Source organism: Calliphora vicina, chromosome 3 (assembly GCF_958450345.1).
Source record: "Calliphora vicina chromosome 3, idCalVici1.1, whole genome shotgun sequence".
Classification (NCBI taxonomy): domain Eukaryota; kingdom Metazoa; phylum Arthropoda; class Insecta; order Diptera; family Calliphoridae; genus Calliphora; species Calliphora vicina.
Genome location: NC_088782.1, coordinates 19,606,931 through 19,631,095, shown reverse-complemented (window position 1 = coordinate 19,631,095; position 24,165 = coordinate 19,606,931). Strand labels below are relative to the sequence as shown.

At 31.3% G+C, this 24,165-nt stretch overlaps 1 protein-coding gene across 1 annotated transcript; it reads right to left on the bottom strand.

Annotated features, from left to right (window-relative positions):
• Positions 1-351: 351 nt before the first annotated feature.
• On the bottom strand, positions 352-19,785 carry nAChRbeta1 (nicotinic acetylcholine receptor beta1). Its single transcript, XM_065505352.1, has 6 exons — positions 19,719-19,785; positions 13,040-13,176; positions 11,817-11,971; positions 5,570-6,014; positions 4,912-5,508; positions 352-546 (listed from the first exon to the last, which is right to left on the bottom strand). Exons 2-6 carry the CDS (start codon positions 13,094-13,096, stop codon positions 382-384), a joined length of 1,419 nt encoding a protein of 472 aa, XP_065361424.1. The 5' UTR covers positions 13,097-13,176; positions 19,719-19,785; the 3' UTR covers positions 352-381.
• Between the last annotated feature and the right edge of the window lie 4,380 nt (positions 19,786-24,165).

Below are 24,165 nucleotides of genomic sequence, written 5' to 3'. Positions count from 1 at the left end.
GTGTTTTATTTCATTTATATTGTATTAAATTCAAAACTTTTATTATTTAAACTACATTTGGTTTTATTATTATTGTAATTTTCCTTAAAAATATAACATTTTCTTATATTTTCTGGTATTGTTCTTTTGATTTTGTGGGGAAGTGATGATTTGTTGTGGTGATATAGTTTTTTTTTCTTGTTCAACTAGTTTTTGTTTTTATTTTTCTTTTAATAATTATTTTAAATATTTTTATGTTCTTTTTCTTCTAATTATTATTGTTGCAATTTGCAATGTTTAACTTTAATGTTTTGAGTTTCATTTTGTCTTAATTTAATATAAAAACATGTCTTCTTTCTTTTTGGGGGACTCTTTTTGTTTGGTTGCTTTAAAACGAGTGATTTACTTTCCTCTATAGATTTCAATGATACGATCTTGATCCACGTATTCGAAAATATGTGGGGCATCCATTAATATACCAATGGTACCGGCAGTGGTAACAATAAAGAACAGATATAATTGTAAACGATCTATAACCATGGCAACGTATTTCCAATCTTCGCGGGTCTGAAAAAAGTTAATGGTTTAATTAAAGATTAATATAATGTTTGACACCAAGTTTTCTGTAGTTAAATTTGTATTAAAGTTCTGCTCAAGAGATGCTTTACTCAAATATATCATGCTATATTATGTTGTGACGATCAAAGATTATGTTCTGCATTGCAATGCCAATTAAAAGCATTATCATTGCATCATAAACAAATTTTTGCTACTCGTGGGAGCTACATAAGGATTCGAAAACAAAAACATAATTTTTCCAATTTTTTTATCTCTTCGAAAAAATAAGATTTGTCGAAGTCCTCAATGTAGGTATTTTTTGTGAGATGATTTCATCGTTGGAGTCAGATATTTTTCCGCCGAGACATTTTATTAGGTTTGGAAACAATAAATGTCACTCAGGGTATAATTCCAAAGAATAGGGCGGAAGAGATCGCATTTCCTAGCCTAAGTTATGGATTTTTGCCATGGAAATTGCACATGTGTGTACCCGATTATGAGCTTTCTCATACCCAATTGATCCTTCAAAATTTAAACCACTGATCAATATGAGATGCCTATGGCTTCCACAATCTCTCGCACTTTCAATCTGCGATGGGCCAACACCATATCGTGAATTTTTTCAATTGTTTGTAGAGGGTGTAGAGACTTCAATTGGTCGTCCAGAACGTTTGGCAACTTCCGTGCTTGTAGGGCCACTACGAAATTCAGTAAACCACTTTTTTACCATTGAAAAATAATGCTTAATGAGCAGACGAAATTCTTGTTTTTCAATGACTTTCAAACACAAACTAAACGACGCAGATTGTTCAAATTTTGACAGGAGTCAACTGACAGATGCCTGTTGAAAGGAGCAGTGTTGCCCTTTCAGTTACGAGCTGGGAAATTCAAAAAGTTGCGGGCTTATTGACCCGTATATTCGGCAGTGAATCTTATACTTTAAGATAAGTATGGACATTTTTGGTGAAAAAAAATTTGATGGTAAAAACCATTTTTATAGAAAAAAAGTTTCACCAAACAAATCTTTTTGTGAAAAAATTGAAGTTATAAAAATATCTTTCACAAAAAAAAAAATTTGGTGAGAAAAAAAATCGGGTTAAATATTTTTCCCGAATTTAATCCATTGTCGGTTCGAATTTCTATGGAGTTATATACGTCGTTGGGAAGGTCTTTGAAATGTCTATCATTAGATATATATAATCTATAATCTATATGCATATGATTTAGTAATCCAGACTCAAACATCGATATAGTCGTTTTTTTTTCTTATATCTCAGCCATTTGTGGGCCGATTTTCACGAATTTAAATATCTACTCTCCCAGGGCTAATGCGCAATATATTGACGTATCAATCATGTAAATATGTAAGTTATTTGGGGCGATCTGGAATACTTTATTGGTTGGAAATGAAAAATGTAGAAATTAAAAACGGAATGACACTTATATTTTTACTCATGGTTAAAGGTATGAAAACAAAGATATACACCGTTACAAAAGTATATATACGATCGACTTATTGGGCTTTTTTAAACATCTATATATTTAAAAATACAAGACCTGACTCTTTCATTCACTCACTCACTCATTCACAGACTCATCAGTGAGTGGATGAGTGAGTGAGTGAGTGAATGAGTCAGGCCTTGTATTTTTATATAATAGATGTTTACAAAAAAGCCCAATAAGTCGATCGTATGTATACTTTTGTAACGGTGTTTATGTACATTTCATCTTAGTACGAACTTCTCCCCTCCAGTTGGGAGACTGTGGTTCACCTCTAAGGAAGTGAGGGCAAATTTCGCAGTACTTCGCTCCCCTCTCACATAAACACTACAATTTAACGTCAAGTCGGAGGAGCAATCTAATGGTAAGCGCAAGAAAAAGAAGAGTCAGAAAGACCTCCTCAAATTCTGCTATTCCAAGGCTCTCTTCATTCTGGATAAGATATCCAAGAATGCCATGAACGGAATCACCCATGAACAAAACGAGAAATATTGAGCTTAATACCAGGCTGTGGTAAGTTTAAGGATTCCATACCTTTCATACTTACATACTTCATAAGATCTCAGATTGAGAAGGACAAATCCCCGAAAAGTAGAACGATCGTCAAGAAGTCTACCACTTCTGAACCAACTCTAGCTTTATCCTCAAGAAGACCCGTTAATGAGGCAACTAAAGACAACTTTTCGTATTCAAATTGGCTAAGCTCATTATGGATAACGTATTCGCCAATAGGAATAGTGAATTTTGACACTGCTGAGATTCATATGGTTCGACGTTTCCTTCATGAATTTTCTTGTGAAATTTATCGCTAAAGATAAGTGGAATATGGGAAAATTCCTATGATACCTGGGATAAGGGTTTGGTTACCAAAAGTGATGTTGGAATATCTGAAGCTTTAGAATCTAAACATTCCAATACATGACTAATCTGTCATCTGTACCGAGGAACACAGCAACAGTAGCATATGCTTGATTCCCGCCATGTCCAAACCAAGTTTCGCTAGTAATAGCAGATTTCAAAATGTTCTTCGGTCTTAGAGACGCTAAGGTGAAGGATTTCCAACCTGTTGAAGCCATCAAAAAAACTGTCTGATGACGCTGAAAGTTGTACAGTTTAACCTGCAACACTGAAAATATGATACAGATAATCTACGGGTTACTCTACCCTAGGTAGCAAACTCGGAGTTTAAAGGGATCTCGACAACACACAACATGATATATTTCTGGATGGATTTCTTTTTATGGGGTTATTATTTAGAAGTCAGAGGTCTATGCCAACAAGTGTTGAAGGAAGAAATTCTGCCAAATTTCGACAAAAGAATGAGTTGGAAAAAGCAAAGTCGTGCAGTCCATTTACGAATGTGATGTTGCCTATCCTGTGTACTTATGATAAATTGATATACGTAGTAGTCGTTGTCAAAATCCTAGTAAGTTTTGTAGTCACATTTATGTTTAAAATCATAGTCACATTCGTGGTCAAACTCGTACTCGAAACCCTAATCAAAGTTGCTGTCTTAATCATAGTTGTAGTCATAGAAAAGCACATAGAATGGAAGGAGAGAGAAATTTAAATAAAAATAATTACTCTCTTTTCACACATATGTGTGATACAATAACAAAATTAGGAATGCCAAACGGGACTGAGTTTTACAAATCCCGGGATTCGGGATTTTAGAAATGTAAATCCCGGGATCCCGGGATTTTTCGGGACCCCGGGATTTTTCGGGATCCCGGGATTTTTCGGGATTTCGGGATTTTTCGGGACTTCGGGATTTTAGTTAAACGTCAAAAACGTCAAAAACATCAAATTCAACAATACAAACTATTGATTTCATTAATATATTTAAGTACAAATATAACAAATCAAAAACTAATGCATTAAATTAAAATAAATGGTCCATGATTTCCCCTAGCTCCATACAATTGTCCCCCGGAGTACTGTTTGAGCAGGCATAAATATATTGATTATGCGGCAATCCTTATAAAATTTTGCACAAAATAAGTTGTAAGTACTCTGAAATTATACTGTAGAGTACTGCGGAAATCGGACTACATTTGCCCCTAGTCCCCTTCAGAAAATAACTTGAACATAAATTTCATAAAAGTGTAAATTGTGTAAAAGCCTGTCAAGACGTGCTGCTCCCTGATTCAAATGAAAAAATCTGGCTGCGTTTGGATTTGAAGCGAGATTAGTATTATAAATATGCTGAAATTTGGCTTTCTAAGTATTTTGGGTGCTTCAAAAATCTTCCTAAAATATCAAAAATCTCATAATATTTCGGGATTTGTTAATCCCGAAAAATCCCGGGATTCTTTTTCACAAATCCCGGGATTCGGGAAATCCCGATCCCGAAAAATCCCGGGATTTTCGGGATCGGGATTTCGGGATTGGCATCCCTAAACAAAATACATGACAATTTTTGACAACATCTATGGTTGTAGTCATAATTACAGTCATATTCGTAGTCACTATTATAGTTGTAGTCGAAGTCGTTTTTGTCATATCGTAGTTATTATAACGTAATTATAGCCATATTGATAGTTCATGCAGTCCTACACAGAGAAAACAGATTCGTAGTATCAACCGAATTTGTTACCAATCGAATGATTCGGTTACAAACATAAAATTTTTCGGTTCCATCAACAGAAAATCAGTTGATAAAGAGGAATTTTGGTTGAATCAACCACACTTTTGTTACCCCTTTTTAGAATTAGAAGGGGTAACATTCGATTGGCTATAAATTCGGTTGCTATCAAGAATCTGTGTCTTCTCTGTGTAGTCGCAGGCATTAATAACCTAAAAATTAATAAATGCTGAACTATCTTCTTTACAACTTGATAAAGAAAAGTTAAAAAAAACATCTCCCATACTCACTTGTATATACAAATCTTCATTCCTCAAATGCTCCGCTATAAACTCTACCGCCTCAGTAGCCTTACTCGCCTCCGGCGACAATAAAATCGAATCCGACGATTCACTCTCCCGCCGTCCATGATCCCCAATGCCCAATTCAGCACCACTATTAACTTTACGATTTATTTTACAATTTGGATGATGCAAATCCGACAATTCCATAACTTCCATTTTTGATTGTTTGCCGCCAATGGCACTAATCTGTTTGGGCATCTCAGCCGGCGAGCCATACGATGTGGGATACGTTTGAGCACTAGTGCCAGGCATTTCCATCATCCAACGGAGACGGGTTTTGCGTGGACGTTTCATTAGTAGAATGGCAGGTAGATATTGTAGAAAAGCTCGTCGTATCCAGTTGGGCATACGATGAGTGCGAGGACCTCGGAAATTCCAATTGATAATGACAACCGTCACCAAAATAGAAACGGTATTCATGATGAAGGTGAAGAGTAAATATTTGGCTATAAGAGGCAGCACCAAAGAAGTGGGCGGTAGAATTTTCGATACAAGCAACAGGAACACAACCAGTGACAGTAAAATGCTAATACCCAAGGTAACCTATAAGGAAAAGTTTTTTTTAGAGGATTTTAAAAATGTTTAAAAAATATAACCAGTTTACCTTTTCTCCAGCTTCGGCTGGCAAATAAAATACCAAAACACACAGGAATGAAATCAGCACAGTGGGCAAAATTAAATTCACCGTATAGAACAGAGTTTTCCTACGTATGATGATATAAAATGTAATATCTGTTTCAGTAGGATGATTACCATCACCCTCATACACATTCAAATAGGCGGGCACTTCAATGATATCCCATGTTCCAGATTTCCAATAATCCGACAAATCCACAAAGTTTTTGTTGTTGTACAAGGCCAACGACACCTGATCGCCATTAAAGGTCCAGGAGCCGAATTTCATAATACAAGTCTGCTGATCGAAGGGAAAGTAGGTGACATCAATGGTGCAAGAACTTTGATAAATGGCGGGCGGTACCCACAGCACCTCACCGGTAGGATAAATTAAAACGTTGGATTTATAACGCACTTCGTAATTACCATCAGCACTAGGATATTAATTTTGGTTTGTTTTTTTTCCATGAGGATTATAAGAAATAGAAATATATTAGTATTTATGCATTAAGTGATACATTAAAGGGCTGTTATTGAGCAATCTTTATTGTTATAACAAATTGTTTAGAAGATTATTTTATATCGTTAGACTTCAAAAGCTGTACATTATCGTTGTAATTAGTTTGTATAAATGACTATGATTAATTTTATTTTTTTTTTTTTGAAAATTAATGACAGTGTTTAATGACTTCCTATATACGAGTATTAAGATTATTCTTGAAATTGACAAGCCCTTTGAAATGCTAGAAAGCATTCTTAATATTTCATTGCTCACCTGTTTGTTTATGCTCTAAATTTATAAAAAAAAAAAAATAGGAACAAATCTTTTCAGAGGCGGGAAACAACGCTATATATACGTCTAACTACTGGACATTTGGTTAGATTTTGAATTCTACTAGTAAGCAGTTTACACAGGATTGTTTAGTTAAGGGTTTTCTATTTTCTTCAAGTTTTAAACTCCTTTGAAAAAATCCTTGCTTTATGTCTTAAACATAACAAATAACAAGGATTTTTTGAAGGAGTATTAGGTCAATACTTTTCAGTTTTTTTTGTTGGGACAAAACAAGAAAATCAAGTTTGGTATAATCCAAATATGAAGAGGTTTTTAAGGCTGCCATTTCTAGTGTTAGATTCCTGATCTAAATTAAAGAGTTAAGTATTTATTTTAGTTATGGTTTCATGATATTTTGGTTAGCAATGTTTTGATGATGGGGCAATAGACAACACAAATGAAAGAGTTTGTTAAACTTCCTAGAAAAATATTAAGTTAATGGCGAAAATATAGAACAAACAAAAAATTATATCATCTACGGAATTATATTGCAAAGCAACATAAACCTAGGTCTCGACGTAGCAATTTTTATTGATAGGCCCAAGCAAAAATATCGTCAGAACAATAGCTCAGCGATTGCTGATTGCTTAAGTCACAAATACAAAAGTTTATTTTGCTGTATTTTGCTTATATTTTGTGTTGGACGATTTTTTTCACTGATTTCGCATCGCAAATTTTATGGACGCAATCAAATTTGACATTTGCGGCAATAAATAGTGCTACGTGGACACTAAGAGTCAACAATTATTATTTTTTTCTAAAACTTCTTTATAAAAAATTATACTTAATTTCATCGATAAAATGTTATCGATGTTGGTACTTTCTTAGTAGCTTCTTTTTAATTTTAGTTGTACAATTTTTCAAACTATCTCTGAGTAATAGCTGCATGCTAAGACAGATTTTGCTTTATTAACATTTCCATATCTTTCACTTTCACATTTTGTCACACATACATAGTTTAAGATATCAATAGGATTTCAAAATCAAAGCGGATTTCTAAAAAATACAAATCTTATAGCGATATCTTTTCTGGCATTAACGATGCCTTTATTCTGCCTTTTACCCTTCAAAATATGCTACATGTTTAACACTCAATCTGATCAAAGGGTTAAAAAAGCAGCTGTTTGGTATTTAAACAAAAAAAATCAAAAAATATTTGTTAAAAATGAAGCAAAAAGTTTTGTCATTAAACGGATTCACTTGATATTTATTACATAAGGAGTTTAATCATCTCTTGAAAGATATAAATTACGAGTTTAAGTGAATCCCATGACCTTTAAATAATGTGTGCACAATGTTGTATTTGACATATAAAACATTAAACAAATAAGAGTGTTATATTCGGCTATGGCGAATCATGAAAATCTAGAGGATCCCCCAAAAGTTGCTAGAATGATTTAGGCTCACGTTAAACATGTTTATGTCCAATTTCATCTCGATATTAATTATTATAAAAGAATTATGAACGCTCATGTAATTTTCTGAGGGGAACCTTGTATGGGGACTAGTAACAAATGTTGCATGATTTCCTATAGAAAATTTCTCAGATTCTGAAACAGATTTCTTATAGAAAATTGCTCAGATTCTGAGACAGTTTTCTTATAGAAAACTTCTACACAAAATTGCTCAGAGTCTGAGACAGTTTTCTATAGAAAACTTCTTAGATTCTGAGAGAGATTTTCTATAGAAAACTTTTTAGATTCTGTGACAGTTTTCTTAAAGAAAATTGCTCAGATTCTGAGACAGTTTTCTTATAGAAAATTGCTCAAATTCTGAGACAGTTTTCTTTTAGAAAATTGCTCAGATTCTGAGACAGTTTTCTTTTAGAAAATTGCTCAGATTCTGAGACAGTTTTCTTTTAGAAAATTGCTCAGATTCTGAGACAGTTTTCTTTTAGAAAATTGCTCAGATTCTGAGACAGTTTTCTTATAGAAAATTGCTCAGATTCTGAGACAGTTTTCTTATAGAAAATTGCTCAGATTCTGAGACAGTTTTCTTATAGAAAATTGCTCAGATTCTGAGACAGTTTTCTTATAGAAAATTGCTCAGATTCTGAGACAGTTTTCTTATAGAAAATTGCTCAGATTCTGAGACAGTTTTCTTATAGAAAATTGCTCAGATTCTGAGACAGTTTTCTTATAGAAAATTGCTCAGATTCTGAGACAGTTTTCTTATAGAAAATTGCTCAGATTCTGAGACAGTTTTCTTATAGAAAATTGCTCAGATTCTGAGACAGTTTTCTTATAGAAAATTGCTCAGATTCTGAGACAGTTTTCTTATAGAAAATTGCTCAGATTCTGAGACAGTTTTCTTATAGAAAATTGCTCAGATTCTGAGACAGTTTTCTTATAGAAAATTGCTCAGATTCTGAGACAGTTTTCTTATAGAAAATTGCTCAGATTCTGAGACAGTTTTCTTATAGAAAATTGCTCAGATTCTGAGACAGTTTTCTTATAGAAAATTGCTCAGATTCTGAGACAGTTTTCTTATAGAAAATTGCTCAGATTCTGAGACAGTTTTCTTATAGAAAATTGCTCAGATTCTGAGACAGTTTTCTTATAGAAAATTGCTCAGATTCTGAGACAGTTTTCTTATAGAAAATTGCTCAGATTCTGAGACAGTTTTCTTATAGAAAATTGCTCAGATTCTGAGACAGTTTTCTTATAGAAAATTGCTCAGATTCTGAGACAGTTTTCTTATAGAAAATTGCTCAGATTCTGAGACAGTTTTCTTATAGAAAATTGCTCAGATTCTGAGACAGTTTTCCTATAGAAAATTGCTCAGATTCTGAGACAGTTTTCGTATAGAAAATTGCTCAGATTCTGAGACAGTTTTCGTATAGAAAATTTCTCAGATTCTGAGACAGTTTTCGTATAGAAAATTGCTCAGATTCTGAGACAGTTTTCGTATAGAAAATTGCTCAGATTCTGAGACAGTTTTCGTATAGAAAATTGCTCAGATTCTGAGACAGTTTTCGTATAGAAAATTGCTCAGATTCTGAGACAGTTTTCGTATAGAAAATTGCTCAGATTCTGAGACAGTTTTCGTATAGAAAATTGCTCAGATTCTGAGACAGTTTTCGTATAGAAAATTGCTCAGATTCTGAGACAGTTTTCGTATAGAAAATTGCTCAGATTCTGAGACAGTTTTCGTATAGAAAATTGCTCAGATTCTGAGACAGTTTTCGTATAGAAAATTGCTCAGATTCTGAGACAGTTTTCGTATAGAAAATTGCTCAGATTCTGAGACAGTTTTCGTATAGAAAATTGCTCAGATTCTGAGACAGTTTTCGTATAGAAAATTGCTCAGATTCTGAGACAGTTTTCGTATAGAAAATTGCTCAGATTCTGAGACAGTTTTCTTATAGAAAATTGCTCAGATTCTGAGACAGTTTTCTTATAGAAAATTGCTCAGATTCTGAGACAGTTTTCTTATAGAAAATTGCTCAGATTCTGAGACAGTTTTCTTATAGAAAATTGCTCAGATTCTGAGACAGTTTTCTTATAGAAAATTGCTCAGATTCTGAGACAGTTTTCTTATAGAAAATTGCTCAGATTCTGAGACAGTTTTCTTATAGAAAATTGCTCAGATTCTGAGACAGTTTTCTTATAGAAAATTGCTCAGATTCTGAGACAGTTTTCTTATAGAAAACTTCTACAGAAAATTGATCAGAGTCTGAGACAGTTTTCTATAGAAAACTTCATAGATTCTGAGAGAGTTTTTCTATAGAAAACTTCTTAGATTCTGAGAGAGAGATTCTGATTCATTTGAAGCGATCATTGACCGAAAAACGCACAAAATATGCCCACAGACATGAAACCGTAATATTCCATCATGACAGCATGTTGCAATACCTGTTAAAAACTGTTTAGAATGCAGTGGTTTGGTAGTTTTGCCTCACCCGCTTTATAGTCCAGACCATACCCTGGCCGACTAGTATTTGTTTCGATCGATGCAGAACACTTTATCTATGATACGCATCACTTGGAACAGAGTATCCTCTTGGCTTGATTCGTTCTTGGCCTCGAAAGATGAGTAGTACGTTTGGATCGGAAACCATATATTGCCAGAAAGATTGTACAAATTCATGGCCAACAATGCCCAATACTTTAAATAAAGTTATATTTTAGAATTGTTTCAAAATAAAAGCTGAAAATTAAAAAAAAATCCCGCATTTTCAACCCTCTAAACCGCAAACGTTAGTTAAACCAAGTAAGAGAGCTATATTCGGCAGTGCCGAATCTTATATGAGAAACCGCAGAACAAAAGGTACTTTTTTGAAAATTTCAAAATTTTGGGAAACTGATTTTTTGTAGAAGATTTCAACCCAAATATTATAAAAATTCCAAAAAACAATTTGTAAAAAAAATCGAAAAAGTCCCTTTTTTTGTTCTGCGGCTTCTCTTATACCCTTCACCAAATTATACTTCAAAATAAAAATTTTAAAAATTTTTAGGTTAACAAAATTTTTTTTCCGAAGTTCTTTTTTTTCTATATTTTGGAAAAAAAAATGTTTGAATTGTTTTTTTTTTTGTTTTTTAAATTTTTTTTTAATATTTAGCAAAAAAAAATGTTGGTGCAAAAAAAATTCTGGTTAAAATTTTTTCCGATTTTGACCCATTACTATGGTCTTATATACATCATTGCAAAGGTGTTTGAAATATCTATCATTAGATATCCATGTTGTCTATATTAATGACTTAGTAATCCACATATAGGTCAAAAATCGAGGTTGTCCTGGATTTTCCCTTTTTTGTGGACCGATTTTCTCGATTTTAAATAGCAATCGATCCGGAAGAATTCCGGAGATATTGATGTATGAATCGTGTATGTAAGTTATTTGGGGGCTTCGGAAAGTTGACAACATACATACAGACGGATATGGCTTAATCGATTATTAACCGATTAAATCTAAACCCCCATTAATTATTTGCTCGATTAACTGATTAAACCAGAAACCCGATTAATTGAATAGCCTAAAAAAAACGCATAAATGAAGATCGCATTTTGAACAAACACACTGTGTTTGAATCCCTTAAAATTTCGAATTTCCTAAAAGTGCCAAATATATATTTAATATTTTTTTACTGACTGACTATTATTTTTCAAATAAATTAAGATCATTAATTTTTTCTGATGTCAATATTTAACAAGAAAATATGCAATGTATATCATTAAGTTTATGCATGATCACCTCAACAAGCTTTATAACCAGTTGCGTAATTTGCTAATCCCTATAAACTGGAACCTATTACAAAAAAAGTACTTAAAAAAATTGTCCCTATTACACATAAATACAAACAATGATAAATGTTTCGTTTTCTTTTGCGACATAAAATGAGAATGCGTTTGTGTTTTGGATGGTTTTGTTGTTGTTGTAGTTGTGGTTGTTGAATGTACTCACTTATTGAATAAAACAATATCCGGTTTCCAAACCTTATCGGGCGGCAGACGTAGCACACCGATACCGCCATAATCAGCTTCATCCCATTGTAATTGATAATCATACCAAACCAAACGTAACCATACGTTTGATTTCATAATTTGATTTTTCTCATTCTGAATTGAAGGGGGACGTGGACGTGGGCGTGGTGGGGTGGTAGCGAGAGTCAAAAAAGTTTTTGATATTTTTGGTTTATAATTGTGGTTTATTGGTTTTTTTTTTTTATTTATAGCAGGGTTCGGAGTTGTAATTTAGCATTTTTAGCGTTTAGAAATAAACGTTTCAAACATTTACAGGTTGGTTTTTTAAATTTAATTTAATTTGATAATAAAATTGTGGCAAAGTTAAAAGGAAATTTTTTATTTATTATTTTTTTTTTAAATTTTTTTTATATTTTTAGTGGTAAGTGAGAAAAATATATACGAGGATTTAATTCATTATTAAATTAGGAAGGGAAGAAGAAGTTTATAAAAAAAATACAATATAAATATCAGTGATTGTGGTAAATTTGTATCTTAAAAAGTGAGATTAATTTATTAATTCAAACAATCGTTAAAATCAATCACTAAATTACTAGTAACTATATAAGGGGGTTAGTTTCACAAAAAAAAAAATATATAGAATCACAAAACGTAAATCAAATGTAACTTTGTTAAAAATTAGAAACTAATATTAAATCTATGGTGGGTGTTAGTAGGTTTAAAAATATTTCAAAATTATTGTATTTAATTATTTACAGGTTAAAGGAAAGAAGGACTAAAGATAAAAATCAAACATTATATAAGTAGTAGCTGTCTGTAACTTTTTGCTTAAACTTTAGTTTTGTAAGAAATTTCGTAATTAAGCAAAAAGTTTAAAAGTTTGCTCTAATCTTTAGAATCAGACTTGTTTTATATACATTTGTTTAAGGTTTTTAGCATTTTTTTAAAAGGTGAGTGAGGCGGGTTAACAAATAAAAATTAAACACAATACTAGGGCCATACTACAACTGATTTGTTATTTAAAAAAAAAAAATAAAAAAAAAATTATAAAAACATTTAGTAGAGTTTTGCCAAAAAAAATCGTTTTGTTTTAACAATTTTTTTTAGTTCAACTTTTATTTATTTTTTGTTACATAGTACTATTATTAGTAGTAGTATATAAGTAGTATTAGTAGTAGGTAGTAGTAGATCTCAAACACTTACGACATTGATTAGCTGTACGAACGCCAAACCAAATCTTACTCCAACTTTTTGTGTCATATTTTGTACGGGTCGTATGAGTTTATTGTAGCCTCGAAAGAGGTCACGTACCAAACGCTCTTCATCTTCGGATGCATTTACTACATTTATGTTTTTGGTTTAGTTTTAACATAAAAATATATAAAAACAAAAACACAAACATTTTTTTTTTCGTTTTTTTTTTTGGAATAGAGATGCAAATATAGTTGTCTTAAATGAATTTTTTTTTTATTTTTTAATGAGCCAAGAAGATAACAAAACAATCAGAAGTTAAATGAAACTGAAGAAAATATGAAAAATTTTATTGAAAAGAATAAATATCAAAAATAAAATTGTCTATTGATGCCATTATTTGTGTTTAAATTAGAGTTAGTTTGTTGTTTTACATTGTTGCATAAAACTAGCGAAAGGTATGTGGAGTTATGTTTAATCCTTTACGAGTATTTTTTTAAAAAAAGAGATTGTTTTCTAAGGCAATAAGTTTATTTGTATATCGTCATTATAAATGATCGCTATTAGTTTAATACATCAGACATTATTCTGCTGAAGTAGGTTCTTAAAATGATTTTTAGTTTTATTAATGGAATCTATTGAAGCCTATTAGTTGGTCTGATAAGTATTCAATATTTGACACACACAATATATCATCTGGGTAAGCAAGTTATCCGAAATTTTTTGCTGGATATCCGGAGCTTCGCAGATATGATATGAACACAAAATCGAACCTTGTAAAATAAACTAACCTAAACAAATAAGTACTCAACTTAATCCAAAAAAGTTCTTATCTCGGGGAAATACATTTTTCGTGTGCTACAACTCCATTTGTTATGAATTACAACTCTATAAGTCATGAAATATTTCGTTTATAATGATTAGTTCTATGTTTGACACTTAATGGCCAATTTTTTCTATAATAAGTAATAAATCGTTTTGATACTATGCTGACGACGTTCGAGAACTCGAAAACTAGAACTATCCAGATTTAATTCGCCTCAAATTACATCCAAAAGTTGACCCGAATTTTTAAAGTTGTGCAATTATAAGAATACAGTGACTATGAAAAAGAATGCATTTCATTATTTATAAGTTTCGTAGTTCATGATGAAATTATTTAAACGATTGAAATTGTAGTTGTCCAAGACAGTAGTAGAACCATTCACATGGAACTCTATTCCTTATTTTTCTATACGGCCTTCAACCCTATCAATTCTTTAACAGATGACAGCAACATTTACCATTCATATTGAATCAGTCATAGAATAAGACTGTCGGAGATTAGGGCAATATGGCGAAACATGAATGATTCCCTTAATTGAGACCTTGGAATAGGGTCGCTTTCGGGATAGTAAAAGCTTTTGGTCATTTGAAGGATAATGCTAGTTCCTCAATTCTGACTATTTTAAAGGATGACCAAACATTCACTGACCCGGTTGATAAAACTAACATTTTAGCTCAATTATTCGCAAGTAATTCTCACTTGCTGGAAATTGATCAAACACTGCCCAAAGTCAAAAGAGTATCAGTGACTATACCAAGTATATTCTTTCGATCTCGTGCAGTTAAAAGGGTTTTATCGGATCTCAACATAAATAAGTCTCCTGGGCCAGTTGGCATACCAGCGCTGGTCTTGAAGCAATGTACTTCGACATTAGATCGTTCTTTTTCAGCGCTTCATACTTAGTATGGCTTTCATAGAGAAGGCTCTACGGGAGACTTGCTAGCCTTCCTATCGGTAAAATGGTGTCTCTAGATATTTCCAAGACGTTGGATAGTGTGTGGCATGATGCTCTTTTATCAAAACTTATTGCTTTTGCTGTCGGTAATAACATCTCTTGATATATAATGAGCTTTCTCAGATATCGCACTATTCAAGCTGTTATAGATGGGTTCTCATGGATACCGCAAGGCTCCGTTGTTTCTCCTACATGAACATAAATCGTTACCATGTGACAATTTCTGAATGGGTCGTGCGAATAGGATCGCTTCCAACGTTCCAAGACGCAGTGTTGCATATATTGAGAATACGATGTGATGTCCGCTGATCTAAACACATTTTCACATCAAATTTACATCACTTATATCCGATGGAATACAACTTCCATGCGAAGGTGACAGTAGGGTATCCAACTCTATTGAATTGCTGGAGCACCGACGCAAAGTACTTCAATCGAATTCAATCCTGATATCCGCACATTTTTACGTAATATACGTTTTTCATCAAGAAGACATCCCTTTGATTGGCCAGCGGACCGCACAAAGAACTACATGGAAATTTCGTTATTTAGCCGTACTTTCCGTATGTGGGAAAAACTTTCCTGTCACTTTCAATTTTGGAAAATTCAAATCGAACGACCACAAACACCACTTCATCTTTCCTTCCTCCCATAACCTATTTTCCTAGTTCCAACACAATGCTCTGCATGAGTAGGGCACATTACTTGAGTGCTGGACCAAGAAGAAAAAAAAAATTAGAAGTGGTATTTATTACCCACTATGAAAGTCACATAGAAATTATAGGAACAGAAATAATGGTATGAATAGATTGACGCTGGAGCAACACTACCAAATTATCCAAATTTATTTTGAAAATCAGTCATCGGTTCGTGCAACTTATGGACGACTGCTTTATCGCAAAATTGTGTTCAGCTATTGTTAATAAACAAAATTGCCACATATGGAGTGTGATCAATCCTAAACAGACCCAACAGACTCCATACATCCAGAAAAATGCATCGTTTGGTGCGGTTTACTCGCTGGTGGCATCATCGGACCTTATTTCATCCTCATACCAATGGATATCGTTACCGCACCATAATCAATTAAAATATTGATGACATTGATCCGAGCGAGATGTGGTTTCAATAGAATAGCGCTATGTGAAATAAGCAACTAATGATTTATTGAAATAAAAATTTGAAGATTACTTGACCTGGCAATCCAAGGTCGTGCGATTTGACACCTCTAGATTATTTCGTGTGGCGCCACGTGAAGTTACTGAATTATGCAGATATACCAGCAATAACTGACGCCTTAGAGGACAACATAGTTCGAAAAAGTGGACGTCCAGAATGCTCTTCGTCAAGAACAGCCGTGTTGGCCATATGCAATAAATAATCCAATAAAACAATTTTGTTAATTAATATTAACATTTTATAACTCAAGTTCTATCGGGCTTAAAAAATCACTCATTATTATACAGTATATCTCGCAAACTTCATACACTATATTCAAAAGTTTAATAATGGAGGAACATATATTAACATAGCTGTCGAGTCCGAGAATACAAAGAGCCATACATTCAAAATGTAATGGCTGATGATTTAGGATTTATAGAAAAATAAATAAATTAAAATCAGACAGACAGAATTCAAGGCTGATCATCATTGGATGACTACCTTTTAACTTTTACTGAGATCCGAGGATACAAAGATATAATGAAACAAACATGTAATAGATGATGTCCCTGAGGTATCGGAAACATTTAAGATATTCCAATGAAAAGTATGTTGATCCAAAACTTTTACCAGTTCAAGCTACTTATATTTTATACATTTTTGGACACATAAGTTAGCTGTTAGCAATAACTATTTGTGCATAATTTTGGTTTTCCAGGTCTCCTCGAATGGTTCTAATTTTTTTGGATGATTCAATTTAGCTTTACCCATTTCTGATCAACAGAGAATGTTTGGGGAACATTTCAAACTTATCTTGCCACGAGGATTGTTAATGTGGTCGCTAATGGTCATATATACGAATCCTTAATTCGCGGATCTGGTGAATAGATTAATGGCTTTGAGTGTCATAGATTCAGATAGAATAATCAACTTAATATTAGACGATCCGGACAGTCATCACTGATATGCAAATATTCACTGATATTCAAATCATTCAGCCAAGTTTTAACTGAGAGACCATTAATCACATTTATAAATATTTCAATGAAAGATAATTGCAGAGGAAGTGGAGTTTTCTACGAAAAGTAGGACAAGATCAGCAACATTATAGTTCAATAACTATTATTCCTTTACGCATTGTAGATTAATTCCTTACGGTGTATTTTGTGCATAATTATAATGTTTGTTATTAGTAAAGATTTCTTTGAAGTCTAACAAATCTCCACTGTACAATACCAGGGATTGATAAGTACCTAATGCAATAATGATTATGTATTGTTTTTCTTTCAATTGAACTCAATGATTTGTATAGCATGGTAAAGAAATACAAAAAATTAAAAATAGTTTATTGTAGCAGTTAATAAGTATGTAAGTATTTTGACATTATTGAAGGACTTTTTATAAGACTTTTGTAAAAGCAAACATATCATCCTATCAGTAATTTAAACTAGCTGAAATGCTTTTAATGTGTTTTCAACATATGTCATTTCCTAAACTTGTCACTTGTAAATATGTATCATGTCAACTTGCAAAATAAATCACTGGGTTAGTATGTCATTGTGAAAAAAACAACTTAAAATCCTCTCAAAGTATCTATGTATTTATGACTGCCTACAGGTTCAAAAACATATTTATGATAATATAAAACAAAATAGCACAAGAATTGAATGTTACAAATACTCATTTGATGAATAGCTCAGAGAGAAAACTAAAAAAAGTGTGTGATAGATAAAGAGAGAGAGAGAAAGTGGAGTTTTGAGAGAAAGTTGGAGTAAAATTATCCATTACACAGTAAAAAAAGGTACACGCGATTGGGATAATGAAATTAAATGAAATTACAAAAAGTCACAGTGTAAAAGAGTGAGAGAGAAGTCAAGAAAATTAAATAAAAACGAAAGTAAAATACTTAATAAGAGTAGGAAAGTTAGAGAGAAATAAATAGAGAGAGAGAGTGTAATTAACAAAAAATGTAAACAATAATAAATATTGTAAACGAGCTTTGAAAACAAACGTGTTTTATAAGGATAAATGTGTATGTATGTTTATGTAGGTGTGGGAGAAAGGGGGTGGCTTTAACGGGTGTTTGTGTAAGAGTTAGATATTTGAAGAGAACGATTTCTAGAGAGTTTATATTAAGTAGAGAAAGAGAGTAGTGATAAATAACTTGTAATAAAGTGAGTATTAAAGCTAATATATGTTGTTTTGTAAGTGAGTTTTCGAACGATGATTAAAAATAAGCATTCGTTAAGGAAAGTTTAAGATGAATTATACACTGTGAGTAATTGTTGTGTTAAGTATTTTAAATTCAAGTTAAAGTGCTAAGGTTTTTTTATTGTTTGTAGGATTTTCTTTAAAGAGTTGTTTGTATTTTTTTGTTGTTGTGCTGTGTTGGGTATTTAAAGGCAAAAAAATATTTACTTAATATGTACTTTTTTATTGTTTTGTGGCAATTAGTTGTTTTAGTAAGTGAAAATAAAAATGCTTAAGTTGGTTGATTGGTTGGTATTATTTTTTTTTCAATAGAAGGAGTATGAATTAAGATTCGGCTGTTGATACAGAAATCTAATTTTCTTTATATTCATTTATAGTTATTGTTTTTTTTTTTGGTTTGTTTTCAAATGTTTTATTAAACTACAAAGTATGTTCGTTTGTTAAGATAAAACATTATAATAACGTTGTTGTTGTTTTTTTTTTTTTTTTTTTTTGGTTTGCTAGAAACGCCGCCACCCTTATTTATAATCAAAGTTGGCTTTTTAACAATTTGTTTCTCTTGTTTCTGGCGTTTTTGTGTTCGTGAAGGATAGAAAACAAAAAAAAAGATAAACCAAGGGGGAGCAGTTATAGACAAGATTTAAAAAAACAAAGAGAAGGGGGATGCTATATAAAAAAAAATTATTTTTTTGTAATTCTTAGAGTAGATGCTAAATACAGTTTTCTATACTCTGGTTTATTCAAAAGGGGATTTGTATAATAAATTGGAAAAATCTTATTTAAGTTATTATTAAAAATAGATTCTAAGTATGTAAGTAGTAAGTTGTTAAATAATTTGTTTTTATTCCAAGCAAAACTAATTTATAAAAATGCAGTACTTAAGAAATTAGCAAATTTTTAAGTTTAAATTGAATGAAGCTCATACTTTTTTGCAAGGTCTTTAAGGGGTAAGGTTTCAAATGGTTTTTTTGTTAAAGTTGTTTTTTTTTTTTTTGGTAAGAAAACTTTGGCAAATTTTAAAATTCCTTGTAATTGTTAACATTCTAGTAGTTGGTTTATTATGAGTGTTTTATGTTTATCTTGGTGTAGTAGTAGAGACTGAGAGAGATAGAGAGTCCTGGCTTATTTTGTAGGAAATTTTAAACAATTGTCAAAGTTTTCGTTTTTTCTTAATAAACTTTAGAAAAAAATCAAATCATTTTTGTAGTTCTATTACCTGAATTCCCAGCAGGAATTCATTCATGTTTTATTCTGTATTTTTTTTTTTGGTTTTGCTTATGGTTTTAGATTTTTTTGTCTTTCGTATATTTTTGGGGAAGCTGTTACATAACTCGCTAAATTGGGTAAGGAGTTTTGAAATTAATTAATTCAACTGAAAAACTCATAAACTTACAAACAAAAAAATTTACAACTAAAGTTTTTAATATAAAAAAGAACTTAAAAATTGTTTGTTTTTAAAAAGGCATTTTTTTAATATTTTCATTATACGTTCAACTAAATTTTTCAGAAATACTTAAAGTTTGAAAAGCATTACATACCTGAAGTTAAAGAAAATGCCAAAAGCACTATAGCCAGGGTTACGCCTAGACCAGATAGTCTAAGCCTAGGCAAATCCATAATTCCTTAGAAATCCTTTACTTACTTCCTTTTCTTTGCACAAAATCAATTAAACGTTATGCATGTTGTAATTTAGGCTTTTAATATTTTTCAATTAAATTATTTTAAATTTTCTTTTTTTTTATTTTGTGAAGCTTCTTTAATGAAAATTGATTTTTCCAACTTATGCTCGAGGTGGCTGGTGAAAAAAGAGACTACGCCTTTTATTTTATATACGAAAAAAAAATACATATACAAACAAAATTTTCATTTAAATTCATTTAAATAGAAATTTCACTTTTTTTTATTTATAATAAAACACTTTTCTTTTTTACCTTTTTCTAAATATTACTTTAGATATTAAATTTCTTTTAATTTAAATTTCCTTTCTTCTTTTCTTTAGCTTGCAAAATATATATGTATATATTAAATTTCCTTCTATCTGTACACAGCTTTTGCTGTAGTTAGTACTGCTTGTATTTCTGATTTAAAACTAACAATCTTTGTGTCCTGTATTTGATGATGTACCCAGGATTCTGGATAGAAAATCAATTTTTGTTAATTTACTTGTTTCAAATAAGGATGCTGTTCTCTTGTTTACAGCGCATGTTTACTCAAATAGAGTTGATGGACTCTTCCTCTCTCTCGCTCTCTCTCTCTTTAACTTATTGTAAACATTTTCATTTAACCCTTGAGTTTGTTTATTTACAAACATTTAGCACGCTTGTTTTGTTTAGTAACAGCTGATTTTTGTTTATTTTTTGGCTGTTTCCCCTTTATTCAGTTGTTTCTGTTTAAGCGCATGTCTATTTCAATTTTATTCTTACAATCAGAATATTTTTACAGTGTACTGGCATTTAGTTATTTTTCAGCCTAATTGTATGCTATGTATTTGTTTTGTGTCATTGCTTAGTAGAGACAAACACCTTGTTATACATTTACTATTTCATGTGGCAATACTATTCAAAGTGGATGTTATTTAAGGCTTAAACCACTCTTTAAACAAGGCAGGGCAGAATTTTATAATAAAATTTAATAATCCATTGAGTGTTGGGATGAAAAGTGAGATCATTAAATTAAAAATTTGTTCCATCGGTTTCAACGTTCGAGAGATGGTTTGTGCGATTCAGACTTCGTGATTTTGACACGGAAGACAAATATCGCCCACCAGGCAACCAGAAAAGTTTGGAGGCATTACTACATGCAAATTGTTGTAAAACTCAACAAGAGCTTGCGAAATCATTGGGGTCAAATCAAGCAGAAATTTCATAAGGTTTGCGAGCAGTAGGATTCATCCAAAAGTTACCCAAGCTAAGAGATCTTGAAAGTCGATTTTACATGTCCGAAATGACGGTATCGGTTTTAAAAAAAAGGACCCTATCTATTACGAACTGCTGAATTCTTACCAGACATATGGAACATATACCGAACGCAACTGCTTCTTATGAAGACTGCATTGACCAAAGAATATGCGGCCAGACATAAAACCGCAATATTTCATCATGACAACGCTCGGCCACATGTTGCAATACTTGTTAAAAAGTATTTAGACTGAAGTGGTTGGAAAGTGTTGACTACTTTTTTTTCGATTGATGCAGAACGCTATTTCTTTGATAATCTGCCCTTTGGAACAGAGTATCCCATATTGGCTTGATTCGTTCTTTTAATACCCTTCATCTTCGTGAGAAGGGTATATATGTATGTATAAGTTTGGCATTTCGTTTTTAATTTCCACAATATAATTTTGTCAAAATGAAAATTTGACATTTTGGCCAAACATGTGTTTTTTCTCATCCATCTAACTTATTACCCATTGTTCTGAGCAAAATGTGTCCCAAAAAGTTTAGATAGCTATTTCTTCAATCTTTCAAAAAAAAATACTTAAAATAAAAATAAAAAAATTTATATTTTTTTTTACGAAATCAAAAACTTTTTAGACTTTTTTTTCAAAATGAGCCCTTTTTATAAAAGAAAGCTTAGATATTTAACTTGAAGACCTATTTGGTCGCTTCAAGACATACAGTTTATGAGTTAAAACATTTATTTTGATATATATCCCACACGAATACCACTACGAGACCAAAAAGCTCATAAAGGAATAGACCTAAGCTTTCTTTTGAGCAAAAAAAAAAATTTTAAAAAAGAACCCATTTTGGATAAAAAATGTCAACAAAGTTTTTTGATTTTGCAAAAAAAGTCAAAAATAGCTTGTTTTGAGTTACAAAACAATTATTTTGATAGATATCGAACTCGCAACCAAATAGGTCTTCAAGGAAAAGAACTAAGCTTTCTTTTAAGAAAAAAGAGCCCATTTTGAAAAAAAAGTAAAAAAAGTTTTTGATTTCGGAAAAAAAGTATTAACAGTTTTTATTTGTTTTTTTAAATATTTTTTGTCGAAATATTTAAGAAAGAGCTATCTAAACTATTTAGGACACATTTTGCTAAGAACAATAGGTAATAAGTTACATGGATAAGAAAAAGCACCTGCTTGGCCAAAATGTCAAATTTTGACCCCCCTCTAACTCAGAGAGTTCTCGACCGATCGTGTTGAAAAATTGTGTCTGAATGAACTATACAATAAAAATAACCTTGGTGCAAATTTCATCCGGATCGGAAGACATCCAGCCTAACTACGAAAGCCTTAAAATCGATTTTAAGTCCATAAAGTTGTATAAAATGTATAAAATGTTGTTTTATTATTTCAAAAAAAGCTTTTTGTTTTGAACTTTTATGTACAATTAGCTTTTATAATTTTTTGAAATTTCTTCTTTTTATTTACATTCATTGAAAAATATTTTCAATTATTTGAATGTATATGTTGGAAAAAGTTTTGAAGCTTTTTTCAAATAAAAACAAAAGTTCTATTTTAAAATAAAGTCGACTTTAACAAAAATTAACTTTAAAATTTCTTTCATAGTTAGGGCCATCGATTTGAAATGCCCCATACATATATTCTGGAACCTTATAGTTAGCGGAGTCGATTAAGCCATGTCAGTCTGTAACCCCGGAATTCTTCCGACTCAGTAGCTATTTAAAATCGAGAAAATCGGTCCACAAAAGGCTGAGATATAAGGAAAAAACCAGGATAACCTCGATTTTTGACCTATATCTGGATTAATAAGTCATTAATATAGACAATATTGATATCTAATGATAGATATTTCAAAGACCTTTGCAATGACGTATATAAAACCATAGTAAGTTGGACCTACAATGGGTTAAAATCGGAAAAAATAGTTTTTAACACAATTTTTTTTTTCATCAAAATTTTTTTTTCAAAAAAAATTTAAAAATAAAAAAAAAATTTAAAATTTAAAAAAAAAAATTTTCTAAATTAAAAAAAAAACAATTCGGAATTTTGTTTTTCCAGAAAATGAAAAAAAAGAACTTTGGAAAAAAATTTTGTTTGCCTAAAAATATTTCAAATTTTTATTTTGAAGTATAATTTGGTGAAGGGTATATAAGATTCGGCACAGGCGTATATAGCTCTCTTACTTGTTTTTAATCTTTATTGAATTTTTCTTTTAAGAAATTTACAATAAGTAAACATTTTTCACGAAATTCGCGAGATACCGGTAGCAATGTCGGAAATAGTTATCGAAAATTTAACGAATGAACTACCTACACGCAGAGAAAAAATATAGTTGGGCATGGTTACTGTAACCATTTCAATAGTTTTACAAGATTTTTAACAATATTATAGTCACAGTAACCATTTACATGGTTGTGGTAACCATAATATGGTTAATTTACGATTCACATGATTGTATCAACCATATATATGGTTACAGTAAACAAATATATGTTTGTGACAACCATTCATATGATGAAGGACTTATCATATTATGTTGCTCTCGGCTTAAGGCTTATCATAATCTGAGAACAACATATTATGATAAAATTATTCATCATAAATATGATTGCCACAAACATATATTTGTTTATTTGAGGTCATAATAAATATTCCAACATCCAATTCTATTTTAAGTGTTTTTTATCTTAAATTAAATTAAAACCCCAAATTAATCACTCTATCGTATGACGTCTTTTTATAGATCACGCACTGAGCGTTTAAAGCAATAGAACCAATTTCCCTGCAAGTTACTTACTTTCAAACAAAATATTCCAATAAAAAAACATTATCCAATTGAATCTAGTATAAAAAAACTTTATTCTATCATGAATAATACTCGTATGTATGTGTTTAAATATATAAAAAAGAAATTATATCGTATCTTAGATTTAAGTCTAAAACTTAAAAAACTACAATCATACTAAAACTAAACTTAATATTTAGATAAAATCATCATTAAAAATAATATGTACAAAGCAAAGCAAGAATACAGCATTTATTTAATTAATAAATTAAATAAATCCTCTACTTTTTTA